At 35.1% G+C, this 26,120-nt stretch overlaps 2 protein-coding genes and 3 long non-coding RNA genes across 5 annotated transcripts; 2 read left to right on the top strand and 3 right to left on the bottom strand.

Moving 5' to 3' along the window:
• Positions 1–339: 339 nt before the first annotated feature.
• Positions 340–734, bottom strand: LOC118480358. The gene is made up of 3 exons (XR_004862124.1): positions 644–734; positions 483–536; positions 340–375 (listed from the first exon to the last, which is right to left on the bottom strand). It is a non-coding gene; the product is annotated as an uncharacterized LOC118480358 (long non-coding RNA).
• A 345-nt stretch (positions 735–1,079) lies between these two features.
• Positions 1,080–1,894, bottom strand: LOC110934887. The gene is made up of 3 exons (XR_004862123.1): positions 1,495–1,894; positions 1,408–1,460; positions 1,080–1,306 (listed from the first exon to the last, which is right to left on the bottom strand). It is a non-coding gene; the product is annotated as an uncharacterized LOC110934887 (long non-coding RNA).
• Positions 1,895–15,616: 13,722 nt separating this feature from the next.
• On the bottom strand, positions 15,617–16,913 carry LOC110934885. Its single transcript, XR_002588705.2, has 4 exons — positions 16,776–16,913; positions 16,222–16,276; positions 15,948–16,129; positions 15,617–15,866 (listed from the first exon to the last, which is right to left on the bottom strand). It is a non-coding gene; the product is annotated as an uncharacterized LOC110934885 (long non-coding RNA).
• Positions 16,914–21,621: 4,708 nt separating this feature from the next.
• Positions 21,622–24,229, top strand: LOC110933703 (zinc finger MYM-type protein 1-like). Its single transcript, XM_022176913.2, has 2 exons — positions 21,622–21,760; positions 22,608–24,229. Exons 1-2 carry the CDS (start codon positions 21,622–21,624, stop codon positions 24,227–24,229), a joined length of 1,761 nt encoding a protein of 586 aa, XP_022032605.2.
• An 81-nt stretch (positions 24,230–24,310) lies between these two features.
• LOC110933702 lies at positions 24,311–24,934 on the top strand. Its single transcript, XM_022176912.1, has 2 exons — positions 24,311–24,445; positions 24,530–24,934. Exons 1-2 carry the CDS (start codon positions 24,311–24,313, stop codon positions 24,932–24,934), a joined length of 540 nt encoding a protein of 179 aa, XP_022032604.1.
• Positions 24,935–26,120: the final 1,186 nt, after the last annotated feature.

The raw sequence follows: 26,120 nt of genomic DNA, 5'->3' as shown, positions 1-26,120 counted from the left end.
ATAACGGGAACCTTATTAGTAGACGACTTCTCCTTCACGTCTGGTAGTACCATCGACCAGAATTTGTTACGGAGACTGTGGAAGTACCGCATACTGACTTCATCTTTAAGATGCTCTAAACATAGGCGCACCGCGTGGCGTACTTGAACCTGTGGATTCGATGCGACCAACAGTAGTCTGAATCACAGCCACTTTTTGCAGCGCTGGGCTTGTAAAAACTATCTGCAGAAACGTTGTATTTCTGATCAGTAATTGAGTATTTTGGTTGACTCAGTTGGACAATTAAATGAATCCAAATCAAACAAATTCACGACGACATGGCGAACTGAGGTATACCGGTTCCTAAGATATACCAGTAATCCATTTCTTGTGGCCCTGAAATAAAAAAAAGTACCCATCTAAAATAACACGATTAATATTATTGTTACTTCTTGAGATATAGTTTACGAAATCATTTTAGTGGAAGTGCACCTATCGCTTACCGTATAAACTTGTTGCGGCTGCCATGCATAAAACAAGGTGACGTTTGGGCTGCCCTGCATAAAACAAAACATGTAATATGAATATTTTATGGACACAACATTGACCTAAATGGCTAAATGGAATGATCTTGTATGAGAGCTTAAATGACGATGATACCCACCGCGAAAAATATGTCTGAACTTCCATTCGAAGTCATGTAGGCCCGTGCAATAAGTTCCTGTGCGGGTGGCTGCTGCGTAAAATCCTGTAGAACAAGAAAACAATGGTGTAAATTGTAATTATCCATTTCTAACGCTAAAACTGAAAGGTGGGGTAGAAAAGTAATTTAGCAGTGGAGGGAAAACTTTTTCAGCTGCCCGTTGAGGAACAGAGAATCCTCCGTGAGTACTCGTATCACTGGCGGTTAACGTCTTGCAAAAATAGTTAGTTGGCTGTCTGCTTAGAGTTCCCAGCTCAACCGGAAGAAATGTATCCTTTTGTTCTTGCTAAAAGAATATTACATCAAAATTATTAAAATATCAGTAAATATTACAACAAACAAACAGCATTAAGATTTAAGACATTAATGTGAGATTACAGGGGTCAACGGCTGCAAGCTTGTTTGACAGCAAAAGCATCCTCCAAACCATCAACCTACGCAGGGATATGAATTGAGACTGAATGTTCGATATAATTGTATAAATAAAGAAATTATATCCTTACATTTATGAGAGACATCAACAGCTGTCGTTAAACTCATGTGTTAAATTGGTATGGCTGCATGCGTTACATCAACAGTTGGAGATTATAACAGTTGGTATGGCTGCATGCGTTACATCAACAGCTGTCGTTAAACTCATGTGTTAAATTGTGCATTATATCAAATCATACTTATTTCTTGAGACATAAATAACATGGTTTTTTCAAAATATGATAATCGCTTACCGTATAAAGTTGTTGTGGCTGTGCTGGCTGCATCCTCATCCACATGATCATTCCTGTAAAATTAACAACATAAAAGAAGCATAATACCTGATGTGTAAACCAAATACAACATACAACATTCTACATTAAACTGTTTTCTCAATCATGCTTCATCTATTCACCCATCAAATGAAGCAATAACCTTCATTTTATCACTCCATTCACAATATCAGTTCACAAAACATTACAAAAACCCAGAACCAACACAAATCTGAAAATTTTATGCAGATCTAACATAAATACATCCAAAAACAGTAGCAAAACTGTTTAAAACAACTTATAACACATGAAATTTAACAGCGTATAAACATAAACCACACAAATACAAAACAAAAAGGTAGATCTGGTAAGGATAGTACCAATCTGGCCACCAACCAACGTCATCATCTTCCAACCACAGCCACCATCGTTGACGAACCCAGCGCATGTCTGAAATACTACACAGATCCGGTGTCAGATAGAGAGATAATCACTGAAAAAGCCTAGATCTAAAAGCTTAGTTGCACAATCAACAACTTAAGCTTACCTGACGATTGTCGAGTGATAGAAATTCTTGGGGTTTCTGAATCGCCGAGAGAGAGAGAGCTTGGGGTTTCTGAATCGCCGAGAGAGAGAGAGCTTGGGGTTTCTGAATCACCGAGAGAGAGAGCTTGGAGAGCTTGGGGTTTCTGAATCGCCGAGAGAGAGAGGGAGGCGGATAGGAATTAGATGAGAAATCTGAAACCCTAATGAGAGTGCAGTAGGTTTTGACGTAATCTCCATTTTCAGTTTAGCAGCCGCTTCATCTACCAGAAAAATGGCTGCAATTCACACCATACACACAATAAAGTTCGATTACGCTAATATATGTAACATGAGGTAATCAGCTGATCTTTAGATTTATTTAAATTTATATTACCTTTATCTGGTAAAAAGCGTCCACTCATAGCAGTTTCATGTGCGATTTCTTGCATCTTTATAAGCTTAGCATAAACACCATTTTCACCCTTTGCAAAAAGCTCATCATGAGTTCCCATTTCCAACACACCACCCTGCTGTAAAACCGCCACAAGATCCGCCATCCTTATGGTGGAGAGACGGTGAGCAATCACAAGAGTTGTCCTCCCGATCATGAACCGATCCAACGCCTCTTGAACCAACTTTTCAGATTCAGAATCCAAAGCACTCGTTGCTTCGTCAAGAAGGACAAGATTGCGGGATTCTTTAACATCGCACGTGTTATCGCGATTCTCTGCTTTTGACCTCCTGATAATTGTAACCCCCTCTCCCCAACCTGCCAAAAACAATTATTTTGTTATAAAAATCAAATCTTTAAAATAATTTCAAGAACTAAAATACATTCTTATTTAATTGTTTATGTAATCTTTAATCTTGGATTAACATGTTCCTGGTCAAACTAAATCTCTGACTTTGTTCTTAATTATTGTTTACTTTACTTTATAGTTCATCTTAGGGTTTGACTTTTAGGTCAACCACTCTCTCATGCTCAGGATTATGGGTTGGCACATGCACTGTTGACTTAATAACCATGTTGTATCAACATATCCTGATATCCATTAATGAATGTGCTTAATTAAAGAAAATTTCACCTCCCCCACATATGGACTTTTTTGGTTGACCAAATGTCCCATTCACCGAATTTGTACAATGTAATAATGTTGCAACCAAAAAGCAACACACTTTATCATGTTTTTCATCTTTCTAGGCGAAGTCATTGTCAGTTACCTGAAGTGGGATCATAGAACCTTTCAATGAGGGAAACCACTGTGCTTTTTCCAGAGCCACTGCTTCCAACCAAGGCAATGGTCTTACCAGAAGGAACACTTAAACTAAAATTATTAAGAATTTTGACATCTGGTCTTGAAGGGTATGAAAAGTTAACATCTTTTAGCTCCACGAGTCCCGAAACCGAGTCTAGTTCAATGCCAGTTTCACCATTTTTGCCAACGCTCGGTTTGTGATCGGTTATTTGAAAGATTTTCGCTGCGGCCACCCGAGCTTTCGCAAATGCAGACATACTCGGAGAGGATTGGCCTAAAGCACTGTCGATATATATATATGATTATATATATAGACGTAATACGATTGAAAATAAAGTTGAATAATTGTGAAACTGGAGAACTTACAGTCCACCTATCATAGCGCAGAACATGGTGGCAATGAAAACAGGGTAATTTGAAGTTCACCTGCTCAGCAATGTTTCAAGCTTGTGAAAGTGCATCTTGACTCTTAGAAGAGAGTTTAGCTAATGTAATGGTGTGTATACCACCAATAACTGCAATAAGAGGCACCACAGCTAGTGTTACCAGTGCCAACTGCCAAACTGCTGTGAATCCCACCACAAATCCAGAAACAAATGTTGCCATATAGTGTATGAAATTTCCCAACTGCCATACACACAACACCATAACACACAATCATATAATATAATTAACTAATTCCAAAAAGAAAAAAAAAAAAAGACTTGATTTTCTTTATTATTTTTGAAAGGCATCAAGATAATATTTGTTACAATAAAAATGACTTTACCCAAAGTTTAACCCATTTACCTTGATTTTCTAATTTGACCCGTTTAACTATAGTTTTGAGATTAATTTGACATTGGGGTCAAACCTGGTTATTTGGACAACTACATGGATCAACAGCATCTGCATCCCAATTCAAGACACTATGGGATCATCTAGACCATTCTTTATGTTCATCAAAGCTTGTACTGCAAGTTCAAAAACCATTAAACACTTTATAACCTTTAAATGTTATGAACTGATCTCAACAAGAAGAAACAAAACTGATCTGTACCTCCTCTCTTGGCTAAGGCGACTGCCTTCTTCTTTTTGCTCGCATCAGACACCACACCCATCTGAAACAAAACAAACATGGACACCTTGACTACCTTCACTCACAAGATTTACTATCAGTAACATTTTAAAACCAAGATTTACTATCAGTAACAAATCTAAATTAGCATACTTAATTAAAGAATTTATACCAGACAGTTGTCTATAAGCATGTTGAGTTCAAAATATCATAAATGATCCATAAATTAAACAAAAATAAAAACTTAATTGTAAAACAATTCAACCCTGTACTCATCTCATTCTCTGTCATTGGTAAACACATGAAAGAAATGACATTATCTAAAATGCCAAAAAAATGACCAGTGAAAATCTACTATAACTTATCCATCACACTAAATGGTTAAATAGTTATCTCTAAAATTAAGAACATGTTACATCAGAGGGACGGTGTCTTAAACAGTTATCCCCATCCCCCACCATGTTAACCATCTGAGAGAAGGTGTCTCGAACACCAAGCAATTGCAAATAACAACATAATAACACTATATTATCATACAACAACATAACAACAACACTTAAACGGATCTATTAAAAACAGAGCATGTATCGAAATTCAAAACCCTAGAAATTTGACAAGAACAAAACTACCTCAAAGTTGAATTTGACAACAGGAGGGAGGTCTTTAAGATAATCAGACGGTCGTTTAGCACTACGACGCATTTCTTCTTCGATTAAATGTTCAACCTCCGCTTTGACTTTGTGGTCGTCGTACTCGCCGTCGATGTACGGCAATGCGTCGATTTATGCGGCGCTGCTGGACCACGACGGCCGTGAAGATGGAGGAGCTTCTAGCAGCATAACTATGTCTGGAATCGCCAGAGAGAGCAGAGAAACCCTAGATCCAAATCTGGATCTGGAATCGCCAGAGAGAGAGAGAGACTGGTGAGATGTGAGTTCTGAGAGAGATGAGAGAGAATGAAGGGGAAAGGTGGATCCGAGTGAAAGATACATCAGCCGTCTGATTGCGATCCGTGTGAAGACATAAAGGAAATGGACGGCTGATGATGGATCCGGGTAAAAGCAAAAAGTTTTGGAGGGGCATAATTGGAAGTGTAAATTATTTTGTGCTTTAGAGGGTTGTAAACCATGCTTTAGAGGTGTTTGAAGGGAATTTTTATGGACTTTAAGAAGTCCTTCCTATATGTATTATAAAGTAGTATAGATATATATATATATATATATATATATATATAGGGAGAATATCATGCGAGAACCACCTCTTATTGTGAGAACCGCGAGAACCAATGTGAACACACCAAAAATGCCTAAAAATAGCTAAAAATCACACAAAATTTTTTTTTGAATTTTTTAATATTTTTTATAAAAAAATCGCTACTTTTCGAAGCAAAAAAAAAAAACAAAAATATTTTTTTGGCTTCTAAAAGTAGCGATTTTAACATGAAAAATATTAAAAAATTCAAAAAAAATTTTAGATTTTTTTTTTGATTCTTTTAGATTTTTTTAGGTTTTTTGGGGGTTTAGTTTTTAGCATTTTAGCTTGGCGGGTGAGGGGGGTGGGGGGGGGGGTTTAGGTTTTTGGGGGGTGGGGGTTAGGTTTTTTTAAGGTTTTTTTTAGCATTTAGCTTGGGGGGGGGGGGTTTAGGTTTTTTTTTTTTTTTTTTTTTTTTGGGGGGGGGGGGTGGGGGTTAGGTTTTTTTAGCTATTTTAGGTTGTGTTCACATTGGTTCTCAAGGTTCTCACAATCAGGGTGGTTCTCGCATGAGCCCCTCCCTATATATATATATATATATATATATATATATATATATATATATATATATATAGGGGAGGGTTATCTTGAGAACGCTAAATATTGCGAGAACCGTGAGAACGAATGAAAAAACCAATTAAAACCAATTTTTTAATACAAAACTCATTGTAATTAAGATACAACATCAAAAAAAGAATTTACAACATCAAATAATTCATTTCTCCTTTCAAAATCACTATTTTTATATTTTTTACACATGTGTAAATATAACAGATTTACACATGTGTAAATGGCAAACTTACACATGTGTAAATTTTCTTTATTTACGAATTCACGTGAATTTAAACGTGTAAATTAAATTTCTAACATTGTATTCGAGTAATAATGATAAGTGCAGAAAAAAATTTTGAATTTGAATTGTTTTTGACCAAATTTTTGCGGTTTTTTCATTTGTTCTCACGGTTCTCACAATATTTAGCGTTCTCATTTAAACCCTACCATATAAATATATATCGTAGAAAGTATCTTATCAACGTACTAATAGAGTGGAAAAAGTAACAAAAAAAAACGCGATTACATTTTCGTAATTATTTTACTCGTATGGTAATTATCAAAATTACTATACAAATGATTATGTAGGGTAATTTTGATCTTTTAGGGTAATTTTGTCGAGTATCATAATTATTCTACAAATGATCTTGCATGATAATTTTGATTTTGTAAGGTAACATAATTTTTCTACAAATGATCTTGTAGGGTAATCTTGATATAATAATTAATTTATAATATATATACACGAAAACTTTTGAGATATATTGTTTATTAATCTATTTTAAAAATAAAAAAAAAATGAATAAATGTCATTTATTTATACAACCTACACGAGTGCAAAATCTATGTAGGAATATTATCTGCATATAATAACCTAACACTTGTGTAATAAAAGATAAACGTTATAAAATCGTATGAACAAATTAATTTTATTGATTTGTATGTAACAACTAAAAACTTAAAAAATATATGAACCACTAATAAAATATTTAACGATTTAAGCTCCTTCTCATTTTTCTGTCACGAAAACCTTCTTATAAAGTAAAATTCAACACATCTAATCCGGTGGTTGGGTAAAAATAAATTAAAATGTAACAAGATCTCCTTCTTTAGTAAAAAAAAAAAATAATTGGGTTATATTAGAATTTTTCTTGTGTGTATTAATGTAACATAAACTGATTATTTACTATAAAAAGATTATATTTGTTTGCTTGGTGTCAAGAGATTAGTAATTTTAGAAAGTTAGGAACTATAGCTGTAATGTTTGTAGGCCATATCCGTGATTTTGTGGCAGTGATCTAATGTAATGAGATTATTAGATATTGCGATAGTATTTCTTTTTCATGTATAAGAAATTTATTTTATTCCACAAAATAGCTTATTGATTTTTTTTTAAATGACAAATGTTATTCTATTCATACTCATAAATTACATCAATTATCACACCAATTTTCCAACATAAATTACATCAATTATCACACCAATTTTCTAACCTGAGATCGATTAACTAAGGGGGTGGCGGCGTAACTTGTTACCCGACTACCTGCCATTGCTTTGTAATTGCCCTTTTTTCGTGTGGAATGATATGGTATGCTGGTTAGTCATTAACTAAGGTCGATCTAAAACTTATGGTAAAATAGGTATGTTTATTAGGCTCTCTTTATCGGTATACAAAATTATTCTTAGGATTTTTACATCACCACACTTACTCTCTCTTTGTAAGCTTCACACTCACAATATCTTTCTCTCTTGAAAATACACCCGTAGCCAACAGGTGCGAACCTAGGTGAAGCTCAGGGTGGGCGGACGCACCCTTTGAAAAAATAAAGTTAGGGTATTTTTAGGGAGTTAATTACTGTTTTCGTCCCTGTGGTTTGTCAAAAATCACTATTTCAGTCGATTAGTTTAAAAATTACAATTTCAGTCCTTATGGTTTCACTTTTGTAACCATTTTAGTCCACATGCATTGTAACCATTTCAGTCCCTATACTAACAGAATAAATTGATTGAAATGGTTACGAAAGTGAAACCATTGGGATTCAAATGGTTACGAACAGGGGCAGATTTAGCATGGTTCCATGGGTTCCCAAGAACCCATTCGATTCGAAAAAATGGAAAAAATTAGTGTAAACCTTGTATGATTTAGGAAAAAATAATGAAAATTAGTGAAAAACTACCAAAAGGAACCCAGTAAAATCCTACCCTGGATCCGCCACTGGTTACGAAAGTAAAACCACAGGGACTAAAATCTCAATTTTAAAATAATGGACTGAAATAGCGATTTTTACAAACCATAGGGACGAAAACAATAATTAACTCTTTTTTAGGCAAAAAAAACCTGACCACGCCCCCTGAAAATACACTTAAACCACTCATCCGCATCCCCAACAAATAATTTCTAGGTACGCTGTCTCCTGTCTCTTCCAAAGCACCCTCCTCCTCACCTCCACCCTCTCACGGGTGCCCCAAGGACGAACAGTTGGAGATAGTCTAATCCATATGTGTCGTTTAACATTGCAAGTCATTAGTTAGGATAACCTTGATATAATAAAGGGCAAGATTGAAAGTTTGGTCCTGTTGATGCACAATTTGGTGAAGACAAGATTGGACAAAATGAACATGACGCTTTTGTCTTAATTTCCATCGCCCCATACCAGAAATTTACTAAAATAGGTCCAATCAAATACTACCTGGTCCCTTCTTTTTTCTCTCTCAACCCTATTATTGTACTGGTTTTTTGTTGTGATAAAGTTATTATCATGAAAGATTTAACATAAACGTTCCTAAAACATGTAAGGTTATCGTCGAATTTCCGACATTTTTACTGGAAAAGAATTGATAAGAAACGAGAAATATATAAATTAGTTACATGTTTATTCTGAAACAGGCTAATAAGTTTAATTGCATTGTCATAAATACTATGAAAAAATTGTAATATGCCGTCCTTTTCGAAAGCCGCAGTTATTTTAATAGTGGTTGTCATAACTATGTGATAATAATAAAATATATTTTGGATATCAGAAGTGATCTCAAAACAAAACCGCTTTCGAATTTCCTATTATATGACAACAAAGTTGACAAAGAATTTTGTGTTTCATGCCAAAATCTATACCATATAATAAAATAAACCACTTTAGGAACACTTGTCATCATATTAGGCTATCTCTTATAGATAATTATTATTTTAGTTTAATCTAAAATGTATTTTTGCAAATATTATATTTTAAAAGTATGTTATGTTATATCATAGATTCGATTTTCAAAATTATATCAAATACTTTTAAAAATCTTCAATCTCAACAAAGCATATCACTTTTAATAATATAATATATTTCTTAGAACTATATTTGTTACTCCATGTTTATGCTAAACATATTAGTTGTGTTTTTAGATTGTTAAAAAAACTAGATTGAACATAAGATTGATAAAAAAAACTAGATCGAACAAGACTTATTTGAATTTGTATTTTTTTCTTACGTTAAAAGCATCACAATCGGGCAATGAATCCAAGATCAATTGGTATGGAAGGAAGAAAACTCGTGACCTTCCAATGTGGAGGTTATAGGTTGGAGTCAGATCTCAAAGAATACGAATATTCATATTATTTTTGTAATTGTAACCATTTTGTTTTTAAAGGAGGATAAACAAAAGAATTAAAGAGATTTAGTAGCTTTTTAAAGGAGGATAAACAAAAGAATTAAAGAGATTTAGTAGCTTTGATTGATACCAACCTCCTACTAAAATCGATAAAAACTCTTACGACCACCGGTATATTGCCGCCTGACTATATGGTTGCGCATGCTAACGGGTTTATAACCCTTAGGACTCTGACAGAAGAATTGGATCAATTTTGCTTGGAATATAACGATTTTAGGTTCTCAGAGTACACACATTTTTGTGTTTTTATTTAATTCCGTTATGGCAACAAAAAAAAAAACACATTTTTTGTGTTTTCTTTCCATTGTATTTTAGAGCAAAGACATTTTTGAGGGTTTTATTTTTCTATTCTATTGCGTTTTTAGAATAAACACACACATTTTTTATGTTTTTTTATCAATTGTGTTTAAAAAAAACTTTTTATGTTTTTTTTATGTCTATTGTGTATTATAAAAAACAGATTTTTTTGCATATAATGTTTTATTATTTAATATATAAAATTTATTTATTCAACCCCGTGTAATACACGGGGTTATAACCTAGTTGATCTAATAAATTAAAGAGAAGCTTAGTAGAAAAAACTTGCATCATGAAGTTGTTCAATTAGTTGACGTGAATTTTTAGATCTTGATTAAACAGTGGTTAATCAGGGAGGTTAAGTCATTAGTCTCTTTAAGTAGGGTTAATCCCTTCTTTCCGAGATCAATGGCCGGGCCGTCCTCTAACCTGTGTCCTGCACAAGGAAACACTCCGTGACTCATAACAAGAAGGATGGGGTGAGGCTGCTCCTTATTATCACTCTTCGGCGTGAGAATCAGTATTTGCTTGAGAGTAAAGTGTGTGTTTGAGTAGTAAGTGAGAGAGAGCAGATTAGCGTTACCTCAAACCTGGTCCGGGATGGGTATTTATAAACGAAGAGTGAGGGAGGGTAATTGAGTGGCTAGACCGACATCGCGTAGCCTTTTGCAGGTGTGTTAGAAGCGCAGGCCACGGAAGCGTTGGACGCTTCCTGAGGTAGTGCCACGCCCTGCAGCGGCTGTCAGTCTGTTTTGCCATCTGTTGATGTAAGTGGGCTGGGTGGTTAATCGCTAGCAGTGCCCGGACAGACCACTTGCTTGCTTGTCACTGAAGTCAAAGTGGCAGTGCCACTTGTGGGACTACAGATTGCGGTTTTGGGCCGCATTGCTCTGTGTGGTAACCGCAATGGTTACGACATCCCTTGTGGAGACGAAAACAACTTTTTTTCATGCACAAGGTAAGTATTCTCATCACTTGCCCCATTGGAACAGCAAACTGGGTTCGTGCGTTACCCGCACGAACGTAGGTCGATCCTTGCTGACAGGGGTAACAAGGTAGGTGATGGTCTCTCGCGGTCGTGCCTGATGCGAGATATGGGACCATACCCCTTCAAGGCCCCCCAGTCCAGTGTTGCTTCCTCATACAAGTTGTAGGTGGGAGGAATACTGGATTATTGGTCGAAAGGGTGTCCTTTGAAATCAGTTTGGAGAAGATACTAAGCCAAGGCCTTTGCTCCTGCTTTAAGTAAATCAATCGGCCGATTGATTGTTAACTGTGGAGCAGTTGGAGTGAAGTCGTACAACGACTGTTAGAACCGGTTAGCAAGTTCAGGCTGATGCTGAAACATCTCGTGGTATATTACGGTATGGTTGTAGGCTGGTAGTGTGGTCTACCTTTTTCTGATATCATCAAACCTGATCGCCACCTGTTGGTGTGCCGAACCAACCTTTGAGATGGTGACGGAAGATGGGTATGAACTCGCCATTACTAGCAACTCGAGTTGTAACCTCTCCATCTGTAGACGCATTCAACACCTAGGCCGTGCTTTATGTTCATCAATCGGACATGAAACGATGATCCCTCTCTTGTGGGGCGTTCGTGTTCGTCAACTGATAGTTTATTTTCAAGTCTCCGCATGTTCTTTGCGGTTACCTCGTTGCCTTGCATTGTCGGTCGTGTTTGGTTGAACAATATGAGTAGTTGTGATGAATACAATGGGCAAATAAACATGGTCATAAGTAGACCTGTTCCCACCATTGTTTATTCTATGCAGACAATCGGTAGATAAACAAAGTCATAAGCAGACTTGTTACCACAATTGTTGAGCTTTCTACTCTTTGAGTTCACAATGATTATCAAGAGTCTGGGTGAACTTCTTCGAGGCTTCGTTCTGTAGCTACTTCATGTTTATGAACTGGTCGTTCGTTTGTTTAAGTGTCCACTTAAATAAATGAGATTTATTTAAGAGTAAAAAGAACATTGAAACCAGTTTTCCTTGAAGTAGCATCCTGCGACGTGCCTTATCGTGCGGTAGGGCGTGTTGCGGTGTTGTGGTCCACCATCTTTGTGAAGCATCGTGGCTTTGTTTGTGGATCGTATAACGAACTTTGTTGATGGGCTATCTCTCCGTAACCACCGTTTCCATGGTTACAGATCGATCTTAGTATCGCGTGCGATCGTCTTCCAAAGCCACCATTCCCATGGTGAGAATATCGTTGATGGTGCTGGCTGCGTGTCTGCGGTTTGTTAACAGAAGACTCGCTTTAAAAGAGTTTTACACTCGATGTGGCTCTTGGAGGTTCAGCAGCGTAGGTCGTTGAGATGCAGTTTTCGCAATCCAACGAGCATCGCTAGTTCTGAGTATCTGACACACTCGCATGAGTTGCGTGTCTGTGTGTGATTTCACCGCATATGCCATGCGTGGAGCTAAAGCTATAACAAGCTTTGTGTTCCCATTTTAATAAGTATATATATTTTTTTCCGGGGGTGTGTAAAGCGACATGCTGTATGGGTTGCGGTACGTGATACCAGTTGAACCGCATGCCGCGTTGTATGAAGTTCTCTTCATTTATCGTTTACTAGAGACGTAGTGGACCGTACGCATGATTTGCTGGAAGTTGGTGAGATTTAGCTGGAAGACTGCTGACGTGACGGTGACTGTCGCATTGCTCGAGGCATTAATCCACATTCCAAAACCATGTTTTCCTCGAAAACACAACAAATTCATTTTCAAACCATATTTTCCATTAATTACTCATTTAAAGGCATGTTTTATATAAAAACATATTATATCCTTTTAAAGGTGTATTCTTCCTCCAGAACGTTATATAAAACAGTAAAAAGAGGAGTAGTGATACTCACCCTTGGGTGCGTTTATTATAAAGCAACTATTTCTACAACAAATTGATCGACACGTCCTATTTTCAAGTAAGAATGATTTATTGACCAAATGTTGTACAATATTTAAGTTTCTCCAAACTCATGATTTTCACACAACTTTATGATTTCTCAAAACGTCTTTATTTTTGGTTATGTTGGCATGTTTATATATATGCATTCATAGGGGACCGCTAAAATGAAAACCACCTCCAGTTGTAAGAACCATGAGAACTTTTTGATCCGGGGCGAGTTGGACCAAAATTTTTTTCATAAACGTAGATGCGTGTATTATAAACACATTTGTAAAAAAAAAATTCAAAAAAAAAAAATGTCGTGCGTGTAGTTTTGAGCACCACAAGTTTGTGTTTACGGGTACCGTAAATTTTATATATATATATATATATATATATATATATATATATATATATATATACACTAGCCATTTACCCATGCGATGCGGCGGGAGTGGCGATTTACAATAGGATACTCGTTTACCTTTAGTTTATCAGTCGTCTCATGATATCATAGGAAACCCGCGCGATGCAGCGACGGACGGCGAAAGTTTATGACACGGTACTCGTTTATTAGTTTATCAATCCCTCGTAGTATATTGGATAGCATGATATAAAGTTGATCAAGGTGTTTATCACATTCTGCTACATCTCTTAGAGAAGTGTGCATTTAAACCAGACATGAATAAATAATTGCTTATTTTCTAGATATAAGATTTTTGTGGATTTTTCACAATTTTTAGTTTCAAAAATGTCCTAGTTTTCATCGATTATAATAAGTTTGATACTTGACATTAACACACTCTAAAACTTCTGTTATTTTTTTATAAAATTTCTATCATACTCTCATTATTGAAAATTTCTGTATTTTTTTATATAACATAGATCCACTACAAATTTTTCTATTTGAAAATGTACGAGTTTGAAACAATCAAATAAACTTTGGCTTCTTTTTTGAATTTCATTTCGCAAGCCTTAAAGCACCAATCGAAGTTATTCATTTGTACCAAGAAAGTTATACAAATTAATTACTAAACTTTCTTTTATAAACGACTTAACATGTGCACATAGCATTAACCAGAATCACACAACTTTTGGCTCCACTTCGTGCTACCAGCAACCCGTGTTATTCGGCATAACCACATCTATCATCTCTGGATATGATTAGACCATGCGTAGTCGATGGGGTGAATAATGCCCCACCCTTGGGCGTTGTCCGCCACATGTCGTCCTAGTCAGCAAAGGGACGTTATTCGCAAAGGGTCGTAGTGGTGATAATGCCCAATAATGCCCCGTCAATCATTACACAATTATTTAATTAAATAAAACGAAAACCACCAAAAAATCTTATTGGACAAAGGCAATGAAGATGAAGTGTGATTGGACCATCAAAATGGGGTTTGGGTGTGGAATAAAGCACGCTTCAACTGGATTTTGCCAAAAACATGCCCACGGGAGCGGTTAACACCGGCGTTGTCCGGCGTTTTCTACCAAACAAACGCCCAAACAAGATCGACTACACACGGTCTTAGGACTTGACATATTGTACTTGGTAGTTATATTTTTGTATTAATAATAATGTTTTTGAATTTGTCATGAAAAAAAAGGTTGGATTACATTAGTATGCAGAAAACAAAACACAATCTCCAGAAATAATAGGCTTGTATATATTCAACTTTTAATCAAATAAACACATGAAATTTCTAATATCTAAACCCCAATAGTTATTAAAAAGATAATCACTGTGTCTGATACTCCGAACACAAACATGTAAAGCACCATGCACCCTAATTCAGCCCATTATAGTACATCCCTATTTGTATATTTCCACTTGTAACATGGGCTTCTTTCCATTATACTATTATTCTAGATTAGTCTTCCACCTCTTTAGGCTGGAGTGGAGGGTGTGGTATAAAGCCTCTAGGGACTTTATCACGCTACCTCAACGCCACCTCACCGCCACGTCACAGGGGGCTTTAAAACCCCTTCCTTTAACTTGCAGAGTGTGGTATCAAGCCCCTAGGGCGTTAAGCCACATCCCCTGGCCTTATCATATACATCCAATGCCATATAACACATCCTACCCTACCCCCATTGATTTTTGCAATCCTCACACCACTACAGCATGTTTGTGCACTCAAATGACATTTGTTCTTTGTTCCACTGATTTCCATAAAATAGTGTTATTCTCAAAACATTATATTCTATTTTTTTCCAATTAACTTCATTCAAACAAAAATCACCAGCTCTATAGTCCAAACACTTTTTTGGTTCCTATTAGGTCTGGGCACCCCTTCTCAATTTAAACCCCAAAAAACGCAGTACCAAAATTGTTTCAGTAACTGCCAAATGACCAAAAAAACCTTGAACTAAAGTCAAAAGGTTTGAATGAACAAAAACATTGTTTTACTACCAGATGGAACAATGTCAAGAACAAAGGCATTGCTTACCAAAACAAGACCACAACACGAAAATATCAAGTTTTAGATTGTCATGTCTAATTGAACGGGTCGTGTTTTGATTGCCCAATTTAACTAAACATGTTGACATGTTAACCTGTTTAAAATTAGAACAAAAAATAAAAAAAGTATAAGGTCGATATGTCAACCCAATAGTCACAACCCTCAACCCATCAGCTCATTTCGTTTGACTTGTTTAACTCAAAATCTTAAATAAACATTACAAGCTTATTGACTTACCAAGATATTAGTGGGGCCATGTCTAAATCACACAATGCACCTTCTCTTTCACTTTAAGTCCAACCATCATCAACACAACCAAATCTAGAACTAATAACAAAAATGAAAAACTGAACGGAGGAAACAATTATTGGAGAATATAGAGGCCACCCAAGGTGGTCTAAACTGGAGATCTCATGAATCTCATTGCATATCCTTGAATCCCAACTGTAGATTCTTTTTCAATGCAGTTTGGCTCTGCTCTCTTACGTTTCACCTGTCAAATCTAACAAGAACATTTGTAAATTTTAAATTACTCAAATATAAGACAGAATAGAACATTCGCAAACCCAAAGACCTGTATCATGTGGCCAAACTGCGTGACGGCTTCTGCCGTATCGTGAGAGACTTCCTTTTGCTTCTACATTAAAGTTTGTTGTTGGAGTCTTAACCATGAAGCAAAAGAAACTCTTCTACAAAGTTGAGCGGCTGTGGTTATTTTCCAAAGGCGTTCCTGAAAAGTGTGACGTTCCATCGATTCTGCATAAAATGTACATAATATATTATCTGAATACATGAAAGTTTTATCAAATCCGTTACTTGCTTTAATATTATAGCAGAATCGGACATACCGCCCATGTGAAAAGAAGACTGACTTGTGCCCTTTCCTTTCCCCGTATTCACCAACTAACAAAAACAAAACAAAACCTTAAAAATCCATTCATATGACCATAGAATTACGATAAAGTCAGGCGGCTTTCCCTACAACATTTTGAATTCAATCAAGGTTTACAGGGGAGAAAATGGTAATTTCAAGAAAATCATGTATTAAATTAGGGTTCTTAGTTTTTATTCCTCAATTTGCAATGGCAATCGCCATCATAGCAGCAGCTTCCATAACCCATGATAATGTGTTCCACATATACCCTAAAAACTTCAAGAATTTGCTCTCCTAAACACAACCACATCATAAGTTCATCAAAATTTAAATAACAACCGAGAACAAACATTTACATAACAACAAAATTCACCATGAAAAAACAGAAAATGACAAGTTTTTAACAAAGTAAAAAATGTTAAAGGTGGCCTAAACCCTAGCTTCGCCGGATAAATGACACAAAGTTAAGGATAGGACTTAATTGATATTGATTTACTAAGAAAATCGAACATAGGTATAGACTTTTACCTGATTCACCAGACCAGAAAAAATGAAAAGTCGGTTTCACGGCCCGAACCCTAACAGATGGCATCACCGTTCTCTCTCTCCTGTTGTAGCTCCTCTTTTCTCTCTCTAACTCCAGATATCTCTTTCTATCTCTCTCTCTTCTGTATTCTGAAGAAAGAAACGGGATGATCAATAGTAAACCAACAAAAGAGAAATTGAATCATAAGAGAAATTGAAGCATAAGATCACAGATAGTTGAAATAACCTAATAAATCAAAACATAAACACCTTAAAGAATACCCATAAAGATTAATACCAATAAAAAGTCTGAATCAGCATGCTCAATCGGTTGTGACATTGTTAGGGCCTGGGAATCCATCTTCAACTACCTTAGGGAAAATCTGTACAAAAAACCCAAAGATCTGTGGTGAAAACCTGTACAAATCAACAAATCTTTAAAATAAATAAAAAATAAACACCACCGTCTTCACCAGATGCGACGGCTAGGGATCCATCTTCAACTATCTTAGGGAAGGTGTCCAGATCCTCGGGAACAATAGCTTACGGTGAATAGATCTAGATCCAGATCTAAAATATTAATATTTGAGTGAGAGAGAGAGAACGAAAAGGAAAGGGGCGGTGAGTACAGGTCTGTGTTTTCTCTCTCCCTCTGATTATCTTCACAATAGACAATGTTTTCAAAATGAATGGTCCAGATTATAATCCATGTATAAAAATCAACGGTAGAGATTGTGAACCGTGTGAGGCTTGAGTGAAGTAAGGGTATTATTGGAAAGTGAGGTTACAATTGTGTTTGTTGTGCTTAAAAGACTTGTACATCATGCTTTAAAGGTATTTTAAGGAAATTTATATGACCTTAAGAAGTCCTTTGGATATGCTTATTAATATAGTATAGTTATATATTAAGATTTTACGAACTTCAATGATTTTATTGATGACCCTTATTATGTTATATCCTTATCACTCCTATTTGTGTACAATATATCTACAATTTGCGCTTTGCAACATATTTACACAAACACTTAGCACATAGCCTATCATCAAACATCATAGTGTACGTACTTGCTAACTTATATATTTTATCATTATAAAAGCTTCTATACATGCAATAACTTCATGAGTTAACCTATGTATACTTTTCATCCTCAATAAATACGCTAAATTTTAAGGTGGGGTTTCTCTTCATACATAGAGAGATGAATCATCGTTGGGGCGTCTTAAAGAGTTTAAAATGGTTCTTTGACCAATTTAGACACCTGTCTGAACAGGAAAATCCTGAAATAATATCTCTCAAGAATTCATTATGCTATGGAACACACAAAGTTTCTCCGCAATACTGTTTCCGTTGACGATCTTACAAAAAAGGAAATAGTAATTGATTTCTAGAAAGACTTCTGTAAGATGAACTTCCATACTTTTCATGAAAATAAAACATTGAATAGAAATCTGTATAAGGATAAGGTAATGCAGAAATTATATGATTTAAGAATAAGAATCAAACACCTTAGTCTGATGAGGCTTTACGAAATTTACAAATAGAAATAGAAATTCTTACCATCATGTTCGATGAGGAGTCTATTCATGTAAAATGTAACCATATCATGAAGGAAATCATTGATCCAAAAAAAGAGTGCAAAGGATTATGTTCTTGAACGTATCACCTTTGATCAGGATAAATCCATTGTTTCTGATATGGGTCAATATACTTTGGAGGCTATTATAGTCTATGTAATCAGTATGTTATATATAGATCGTAAACGTCTATGATTCATGTTTCGACTTTGATAGATCAACGTGATAGCCATGTGAGATTTCATTATATTTTTAACCAAAAATAAACATAAGAAAAAAATTGAGATGAAAGAAGTAGGTCAAAAAGTGGTTTTGGGTGAGCATTATTCCATAGGTGTTGCATTGATCAATTTTATTGCGGAAAGAGGATTGATGACTATCCAACTGATGTATGATAAGAAATTGGAAGTTTTTCCGATTCGAAAGAAGAAGGGAAAGTATTAGGGGGAGGGGTGGTTATCACTTGCAAAAATTTCATTACTCACAACATCCAATCAAGTTCCGCCATGTCATCAACCATTATTTCATCACTCACAACCGTTTTTAGGGACAATGCCCATCACTCACAACACCCAACAATAAACCCTCACACCCACTCACATGTTCCATTTATCACCGCGTGAATTTTATAGGTGGCGGTGGTTTATGCTTATCTTCCACGCGTTGTACATGTTTATCACGGAGAGATATGTCACCGCTAGGTGTGTTCATCGAATCGAATATCGAATTTTCGAATTATTCGAATAATTTTTATTTTTCCTTGAATTCGTATTCGATTCGAATTTGATTAAAATGTTCCAAATTCGATTCAAATTCGCATTCGAATAAAAAATCCAATTCGTATTCGATTCGTATTCGATTAAAAATTTGAATTCGAATCGAATTCGAATAAATTCGATTTGATTTAGATTCTTTAAAAACATGTAAAAAACTATCAAAATGGAACATGAATTTTAAAGCAACCATAAAGCACGATATCATATTAAAACAGTTCCAAATAAAGTATCATAAATCTAAAATTCAAAACGAGAAGTCGGGAATAACCACTCCACATTACAAGTTAATATTTTTAGGGTTAGAAATCTATTGATAGATTTGTTACTTAGGATTTAGTTATGAGCCATGTAGTTGGTTTGGTAATGGGTAATTTTAATACTTGGAATAAATTTTGAAAATAATTTGAAACATAACCTAATAAAAGTTATATATGTATTATATATAAAAATAATAAATAAAAAGTATAATTTTTATTTGAATTTCGAATCGATTCGAATTTGAAATTGTAAATTCGTATTCGATTCGTATTCGATTTACTTGACTCGAATTGAATCGAATTCGAATTCGAATTCTTATAATCGAAACGAATTCTTGATAATCGAATCGAATTTAAACGAATATCGAATTTTTCGAATTCGAAACGAATTCTGAACACCCCTAGTCACCGCCCTGCCTCCCCTTATCTTCCTAAGTTACTTTATGCTATCTATAATTTTGATATATCATTACTTCCCCCAAAGTTGAACCTTCTGATGATATGTAAACCAGTAGATTGGCAAAGAGCTTGGTGGGAGTTGGTTCAGACTCAGAATCGACACACTCAATGGACACTATTTGGGACTCTTTTGTGTTTATTTCTCAACTCAAAGTAATGGTTACAAGGCGTGTTGGAAATGAGAATAGAATACTACAAGAGATGGGATCAAATACAAACCTCAATACGTGTAAGAACTATAAGAACCAACCACTATTAGACATGTGTCCTTCATTAAAAAAACTAGACAAGGGTATTTTAGACTTTCTCACTCTATTTTTTGAATTTAATTAATTCAAAATTTTAATTATCCCCTATATTCATGCACTATTTCAATTCAAAATTTGAAAATTTCCAACAACAGCCACTTTGTAAATCAGCACAATCTTCACAAATCGCAACAATAGGCACTTTGTTAATCAGCACAATCTCCGCCAACAACAGGCAATTTGTTAATCAGCACTTTGTAACAAATTATTACAACTATATGATTGTTTTAAACTAAGATAAAAGTCAATAAAGATAAGTACCAAGAATTCAAATAAACAAATAAACAGTTAAACTAAAATAAAAACTTGAAATTAATTTTCCATTACGTAGTTAGCATGTGTATTTACATAAATTTAGTTTCCTGTTGTGCTTGTTTTTCAAGTGCAGCAAAAAACAAATTTAATTCCCTGTTATGCTTGTTTTTCAAGTGCTGCTAAAACAAGTGCTACTTATTTTTTTAGTATGTTTATAATGTGTTGTTTACACATGTGCTGGTATGTTTCTAAAGTTCTGTTAGCACATGTGCTGATATGTTTTTAAAGTGTTGTTAGCATATGTGCTGGTATGTTTTTAAAGTGTTGTTAATACATGTGTTGGTTAGTTTTCAAAGTGCTGATTCAAATCACCTTCAAGCAGGATAAAATCTTATGGGAAGAATATTTAACAAATTTTATGAAATATCTCGATGGACAATTATATTGTAATTAACACATAATCAGCACATTATCAGCACAATTATAAAACAACTTTTGGTAACTTTTTTAGAAGTTACTTTTATAAATAAAAAAAAGTATAGCAATATGGCACTCATATTAAAGATTAAAAGATACTTGATTTTATGGTATATTTTTTTAAAAAATAATGAAGTATATAAAAGTTATTTTAGTTTAAAAAACCTTGATGGAATTTGTATTTAATTGAAAATGTCAAATGACTAGCAATTTTACATAATTACCCCTAATTTGTTAGTACTAACTTTTAATTATAAGGGTTTTAATTATAATCAACCATAACCCTTGATTTAAACTATCAATGGTTCAGATCTATTCTTACGGTTCTTACAGTTAGCACTGTTTGTACAGGATCTCAACCCAATACTACAATTTATAATAAGAAAACTTAAAAGAACAGATGCTAAATAAACCCATGTTCTCCCGTTTTTGTGTAACGAACCCAACTTTCACTTTCTAAGGTACACCTCCATGAAACTCCGTCAACATGGACCAATTATTCTGCTGACCCGTAACCGATTTGACCTGTACTCGCCCGAACCCATCAAGATTATCCAATATTCACCCTCATAATCTTGATCTTCGTTCTTCCTCCTTGCTCGTTTCTTTGTCGATTCCAGTCTTGCTATCCCAATCACATTGATTCAATCTTCCTACATTTCTTGCTGCTTAATATGAATTCCTTGCTGACTTGGTATTCGAACCACAAATGTTCAGTCTTGCTACTTGCTACGAGCCACACATGACTGGTTCTTACTTCTTACTCTCGCTAAACAAATCGCATGGATCCGGTTTCTTGCTTAAACTTGCTTCTTGCTTTAGTCAGTTCACAAGCAGGGGCGGATCTACACTTCTTCGGGGGGTTCCCGGGAACCCGTTTGGTTTGTAATTTATAGTATTAAGCTATATACAAAATTCAGAAGGAACCCCTTAATATTTTGTAGGGGAACCTTATAAACAAATCTGTAGACTGGTGTAGTGGTAAATGTGTGCGTTTCTTAGTAACAGGTCTCAGGTTCGAAACCATTTAAACCCGTTTTCCCCTTTTTTTGTGTTTTTTTTCTTTTTTTTTTAATTTAAAAACAAATTAGATCTAGGGTTAAGTTTAGTTATCTCTTCAGTTGCTCCTTTCTTTACCAAAACAAAACGTCAAAACACGCTCCAGCACCACAAGCCACCGTCTTCAATCTTCAGCCTTGTGCCCTTGTCTCCACTCTCCTTCCAGCCCCGCCACAGCCCTCGCCGGACAACAGAGCCACCGTCTTCTCCGCCTCTCTCAGTTTTTTTGGCCGATTTTGATACTTGGTAAGTGGTAACTAAACCCTATATTTTGTAAATTTTACATTATAGTGGAATTGTAAATTGTTAATAGCCACTGTTATAGAATAATGATATGATTATGTGAATGTGATTGTGATTGTGAATTTGTGATTGTAATTAAACATGGCACACTCTTGGTTTAACTTACATATGATTTTCTATATCAACGTCATCCTTATAATTCAATAAAGAATTGAAGGTTTCATATAATTTTAACACTATGTTATTTCACAATCTATATCTTTTAAAGGACAACGATATTGATTTCTCATGACCCACAATCTATATCTTTTTTTTGCGTAAATTGGCTTTCTAATGCTATAATATTTGTAATCTTTTGAAATTTGAAACTTGTTTTTGATATTTAGGTAAATTTGTAATCTTTTGAAACTTGTGTTTGATATTTAGGTAGTATGCAAATGCGAATTCCAAGTTTTTTCCAAAGACAACCATCAAATGTTGAATCATCATCTTCAAATGGTAAACCATTGAAAATAGATATGGATAATCTTCCATGGGATCCTTCCGAGAGGAAGCCAATTTCATCTTATCACCCTAGCCAAAAAGATGAAATTAGACGTACATATTTGCTTAGAGGTCCATGTCAACCGCAAGGGAAAAAAGATGATTTTCCACAAACCCAAGTCGGTAATGGTGATAAGTTAAGGCGTTTTAATCCGAAATGGTACACAGAAAAGCATGGAAATTGGTTGGAATATAGTGTCAAAACAGATAAAGTGTATTGCTTATATTGTTACTTGTTTCATGAAAGTGGACAAAATGATGCATTTGTGAGTGAAGGGGTACGATGTTGGCACAAGAAAGACGAAAAATTAAATGAGCATGTTGGTAAAGGCAATAATACTTTTCACAAAAGAGCCGTTGAAAAAGGGGAAGACTTACTTAAAGAAGCTCAATCTATACTTGCGTGTAATGGAAATTATTCTCAGAAAGATAGAAAAGAATATAGAATGCGATTAAGTGCTTCGGTTATGATTGCTCAAGGATTGTTAAATGGTGGGTTACCTTTTCGGGGTCACGACGAGTCTGAAGAATCCTTATATAGAGGACATTTCATAGAGTTTTTAAAATTGTTCGGACAAATGAATGAAGCAATTGGTAAGGTTATACTAGGTAATGCTCCCGGTAATAACCAAATGACAGCTCCGTCAATACAAAAAGATATTTGTAATTGTTTTGCAGAAGAAGTGTTAAAGAAGATATTTGAAGAACTTGGTGATGATGTCTTTTCTATATTAGTTGATGAATCGAGAGATATTTCTAAAAAGGAACAAATGGCTGTGGTTTTGAGGTCTGTAGATAAATTAGGATTTGTGAAGGAGCGTTTTATCGGTCTTGTTCATGTTAAGGAAACAACCGCTTTATCTCTTAAATCTGCAATTGATGAATTGTTTGCTCACTACAATTTGAGTTTGGGTACGGTTAGAGGCCAAGGATATGACGGCACAAGCAACATGTCTGGTGAGTTTAATGGTTTAAAAACTTTGATTTTGAAAGAAAATTCTTCGGCGTATTTTGTTCATTGCTTTGCTCACCAACTTCAACTTGTTGTTGTGGCCCTTGCAAATAAGCATCTTGAAATTTGCAAGTTTTTTGAAGAAATATCAAAGTTGACCAATGTTGTTGGTGCATCTTGCAAACGAATAGATTTGCTAAGAGAAAGTCAAAGAGAGAGGTTGCAAGAGTCGGGGAATCAAGAAATGTCAATTGCAAGAGCCGGAGATACTCGTTGGAGTTCTCACGACAAAACACTTCTTCGTTTGCTTACTTTATATCCTTGTGTTCTTGACGTGCTTGAATATATAGAAACTTCGGCATGGGATGATATTCACAAAGCACAAGCCTATGGACTTCAGTTATACGTGAAAAGTTATAAGTTTGTATTTTATTTACATTTGATGAAGTATATTTTGGGAGTTACCAATTTATTGTGTGTCGCTCTTCAAAGAAAGAATCAAGATATTATAAATGCGGTTGAACTAGTTAGATCAACCAAAGAAGAATTATAAAGGTATCGACTTGAAGGCTTTGACTCACTTTTGAAAGATGTCACATGCTTTTGTGAAAAGTATGATATTGAGATGATTAACATGGAAGACGAGTATGTTGACCCGAAAAATAGAAGAAAAAAGACCAACATCACCAATCGTCATCATTTTGTGGTTAATAATTTCAACACGGTTCTCGATATGCAAATTCAAGAGCTTGGAAACCGTTTTAACGAGGTAACCACCGACTTGCTTACATGTATGAGTTCCTTGAGCCCATGTCATAATTTTAGTTCCTTTAATAAATTAAATTTGATAAAGTTGGCCGAGATGTATCCACGTGATTTTACTTTTGATGAAAAAGAAGATCTTATTGATGAACTCGGCCACTACATTCGTAATGTGAAAAAAGATAGTCGGTTTAACAACTTGAATGGGATAAGTGATCTTGCCAAAAAGATGGTGGAAACAAGAAAAAACATTGATTATCAATTGGTTTATCGATTAATGAAGTTGTCACTAGTTTTACCGGTTGCAACGGCAAGCGTTGAAAGAAGTTTTTCTTCAATGAAGCATGTAAAGACGGAATTACGTAATAGGATGGGTGATGGATACATGAACGATTCTTGCATTTGCTACGTTGAAAGAGAGTTTTTACAACAAGTTTCCATCGAGAATGTAATGCAACGTTTTCAAAAGATGAAACCTCGTAGGGAACAACTTTAAGTATGCTTTTTATTTTATTCGTAAAGACTATCTTATTTATGTTTCGTGTTTTTAAATTTATCATGACGATGTTTTTTTCATTCTTGTATCGTATTTTTATTATGTTATGAACTTTACCCGACCCGAATCGTCGAACCGTTCCGTATTTTTTTTATGTTCGGACACTTAGAAAAGTGAACCCCTTGAAAAAAATTCCTGGATCCGTCACTGTTCACAAGATCCGACTTAACTCCTCTATTGCTCTTGTGTTGCTTTCTTCTTTCTCGAATTCAGTCAAACAAAATCCTTCACCTGCTTACATGCTTCTAGTTTCACCAACTTGCATGCTTCTTCAATTTCTTTGACACTTGGTACGACTGTGGAATTAAGTTAATATATATGCATGCCGCCTTGCTTGCTTCCTTTTTCCATTAAATTTCCAGCTGCTTACTTCATTTGTTCTTCAATCCAATAGCTGCCTTTAATTCCTTCCGTTGGTTGGGTGTTTTTTTTTTTTTTTTTTTTTTTTTTTTTTTTTTTTTTTTTTTTTTTTTTTTTTTTTTTTTTTTAATCTGTGACTTCATTTTTAAAATTAGAAATTGAATTTTAAACTCAATACTTATCCACCGAACCATTATGAACCACCATTTTCTAATTTGAATTTAATTCATAATCTTATCCCAAACAAACATATCCGATTTTCATTCATCTCTTCATTTTCATCCTTCATCTGATCATAACCACAACTTGTTCACTTGAATTCGCTGAGCCACACAGGTTCTGTTCACCGCATGTCTCCACACATCGGCTGCACCTTAAAATCACACAAATTTTGTTCTTGATTAGACCCACAAAGAATCATCATTCACCACCATGAATCACTCAGATTCTTCTCATTTTTTCGCACATAAATCGTTCGTATAGAACACATCCCAGTCGATTCACTCAGAACCGTTGCACCGTTCAAACAGAACTCTTCATAGATCGCACAAATCATCTTCATCTTTGTCTCCTTTTCTGATCACACAAATCTCCGGTACATCTCGCTTCACACAGATAAATCTTGATCACACAGATCTACTCCTTCCTCTCCTTGCGACTTGCTTAGAACCGCGTTCGGCTCACGAAGAACCTCTTCTTTTCAACTCTCGATTTCTTCTCCACATGGCTCACTTAGAAGCGTATTCGGTCCACTTAGAACTTCTCC

This window comes from Helianthus annuus, chromosome 7 (assembly GCF_002127325.2).
Source record: "Helianthus annuus cultivar XRQ/B chromosome 7, HanXRQr2.0-SUNRISE, whole genome shotgun sequence".
Taxonomy (NCBI): domain Eukaryota; kingdom Viridiplantae; phylum Streptophyta; class Magnoliopsida; order Asterales; family Asteraceae; genus Helianthus; species Helianthus annuus.
This window is presented reverse-complemented; position numbering and strand designations above follow the sequence as displayed.

Bases quoted from the DNA above. Each gene is read 5' to 3' on its own strand.
- LOC110933703 (XM_022176913.2), top strand. From the start codon at position 21,622: ATGACTGGTTCTTACTTCTTACTCTCGCTAAACAAATCGCATGGATCC. The intron at 21,761-22,607 runs GTTTGTAATTTA...TTTGATATTTAG, and splicing joins GGTTCCCGGGAACCCGTTTG to GTAGTATGCAAATGCGAATT.
- LOC110933702 (XM_022176912.1), top strand. From the start codon at position 24,311: ATGGAAGACGAGTATGTTGACCCGAAAAATAGAAGAAAAAAGACCAAC. The intron at 24,446-24,529 runs GTAACCACCGAC...AATTTGATAAAG, and splicing joins TTGGAAACCGTTTTAACGAG to TTGGCCGAGATGTATCCACG.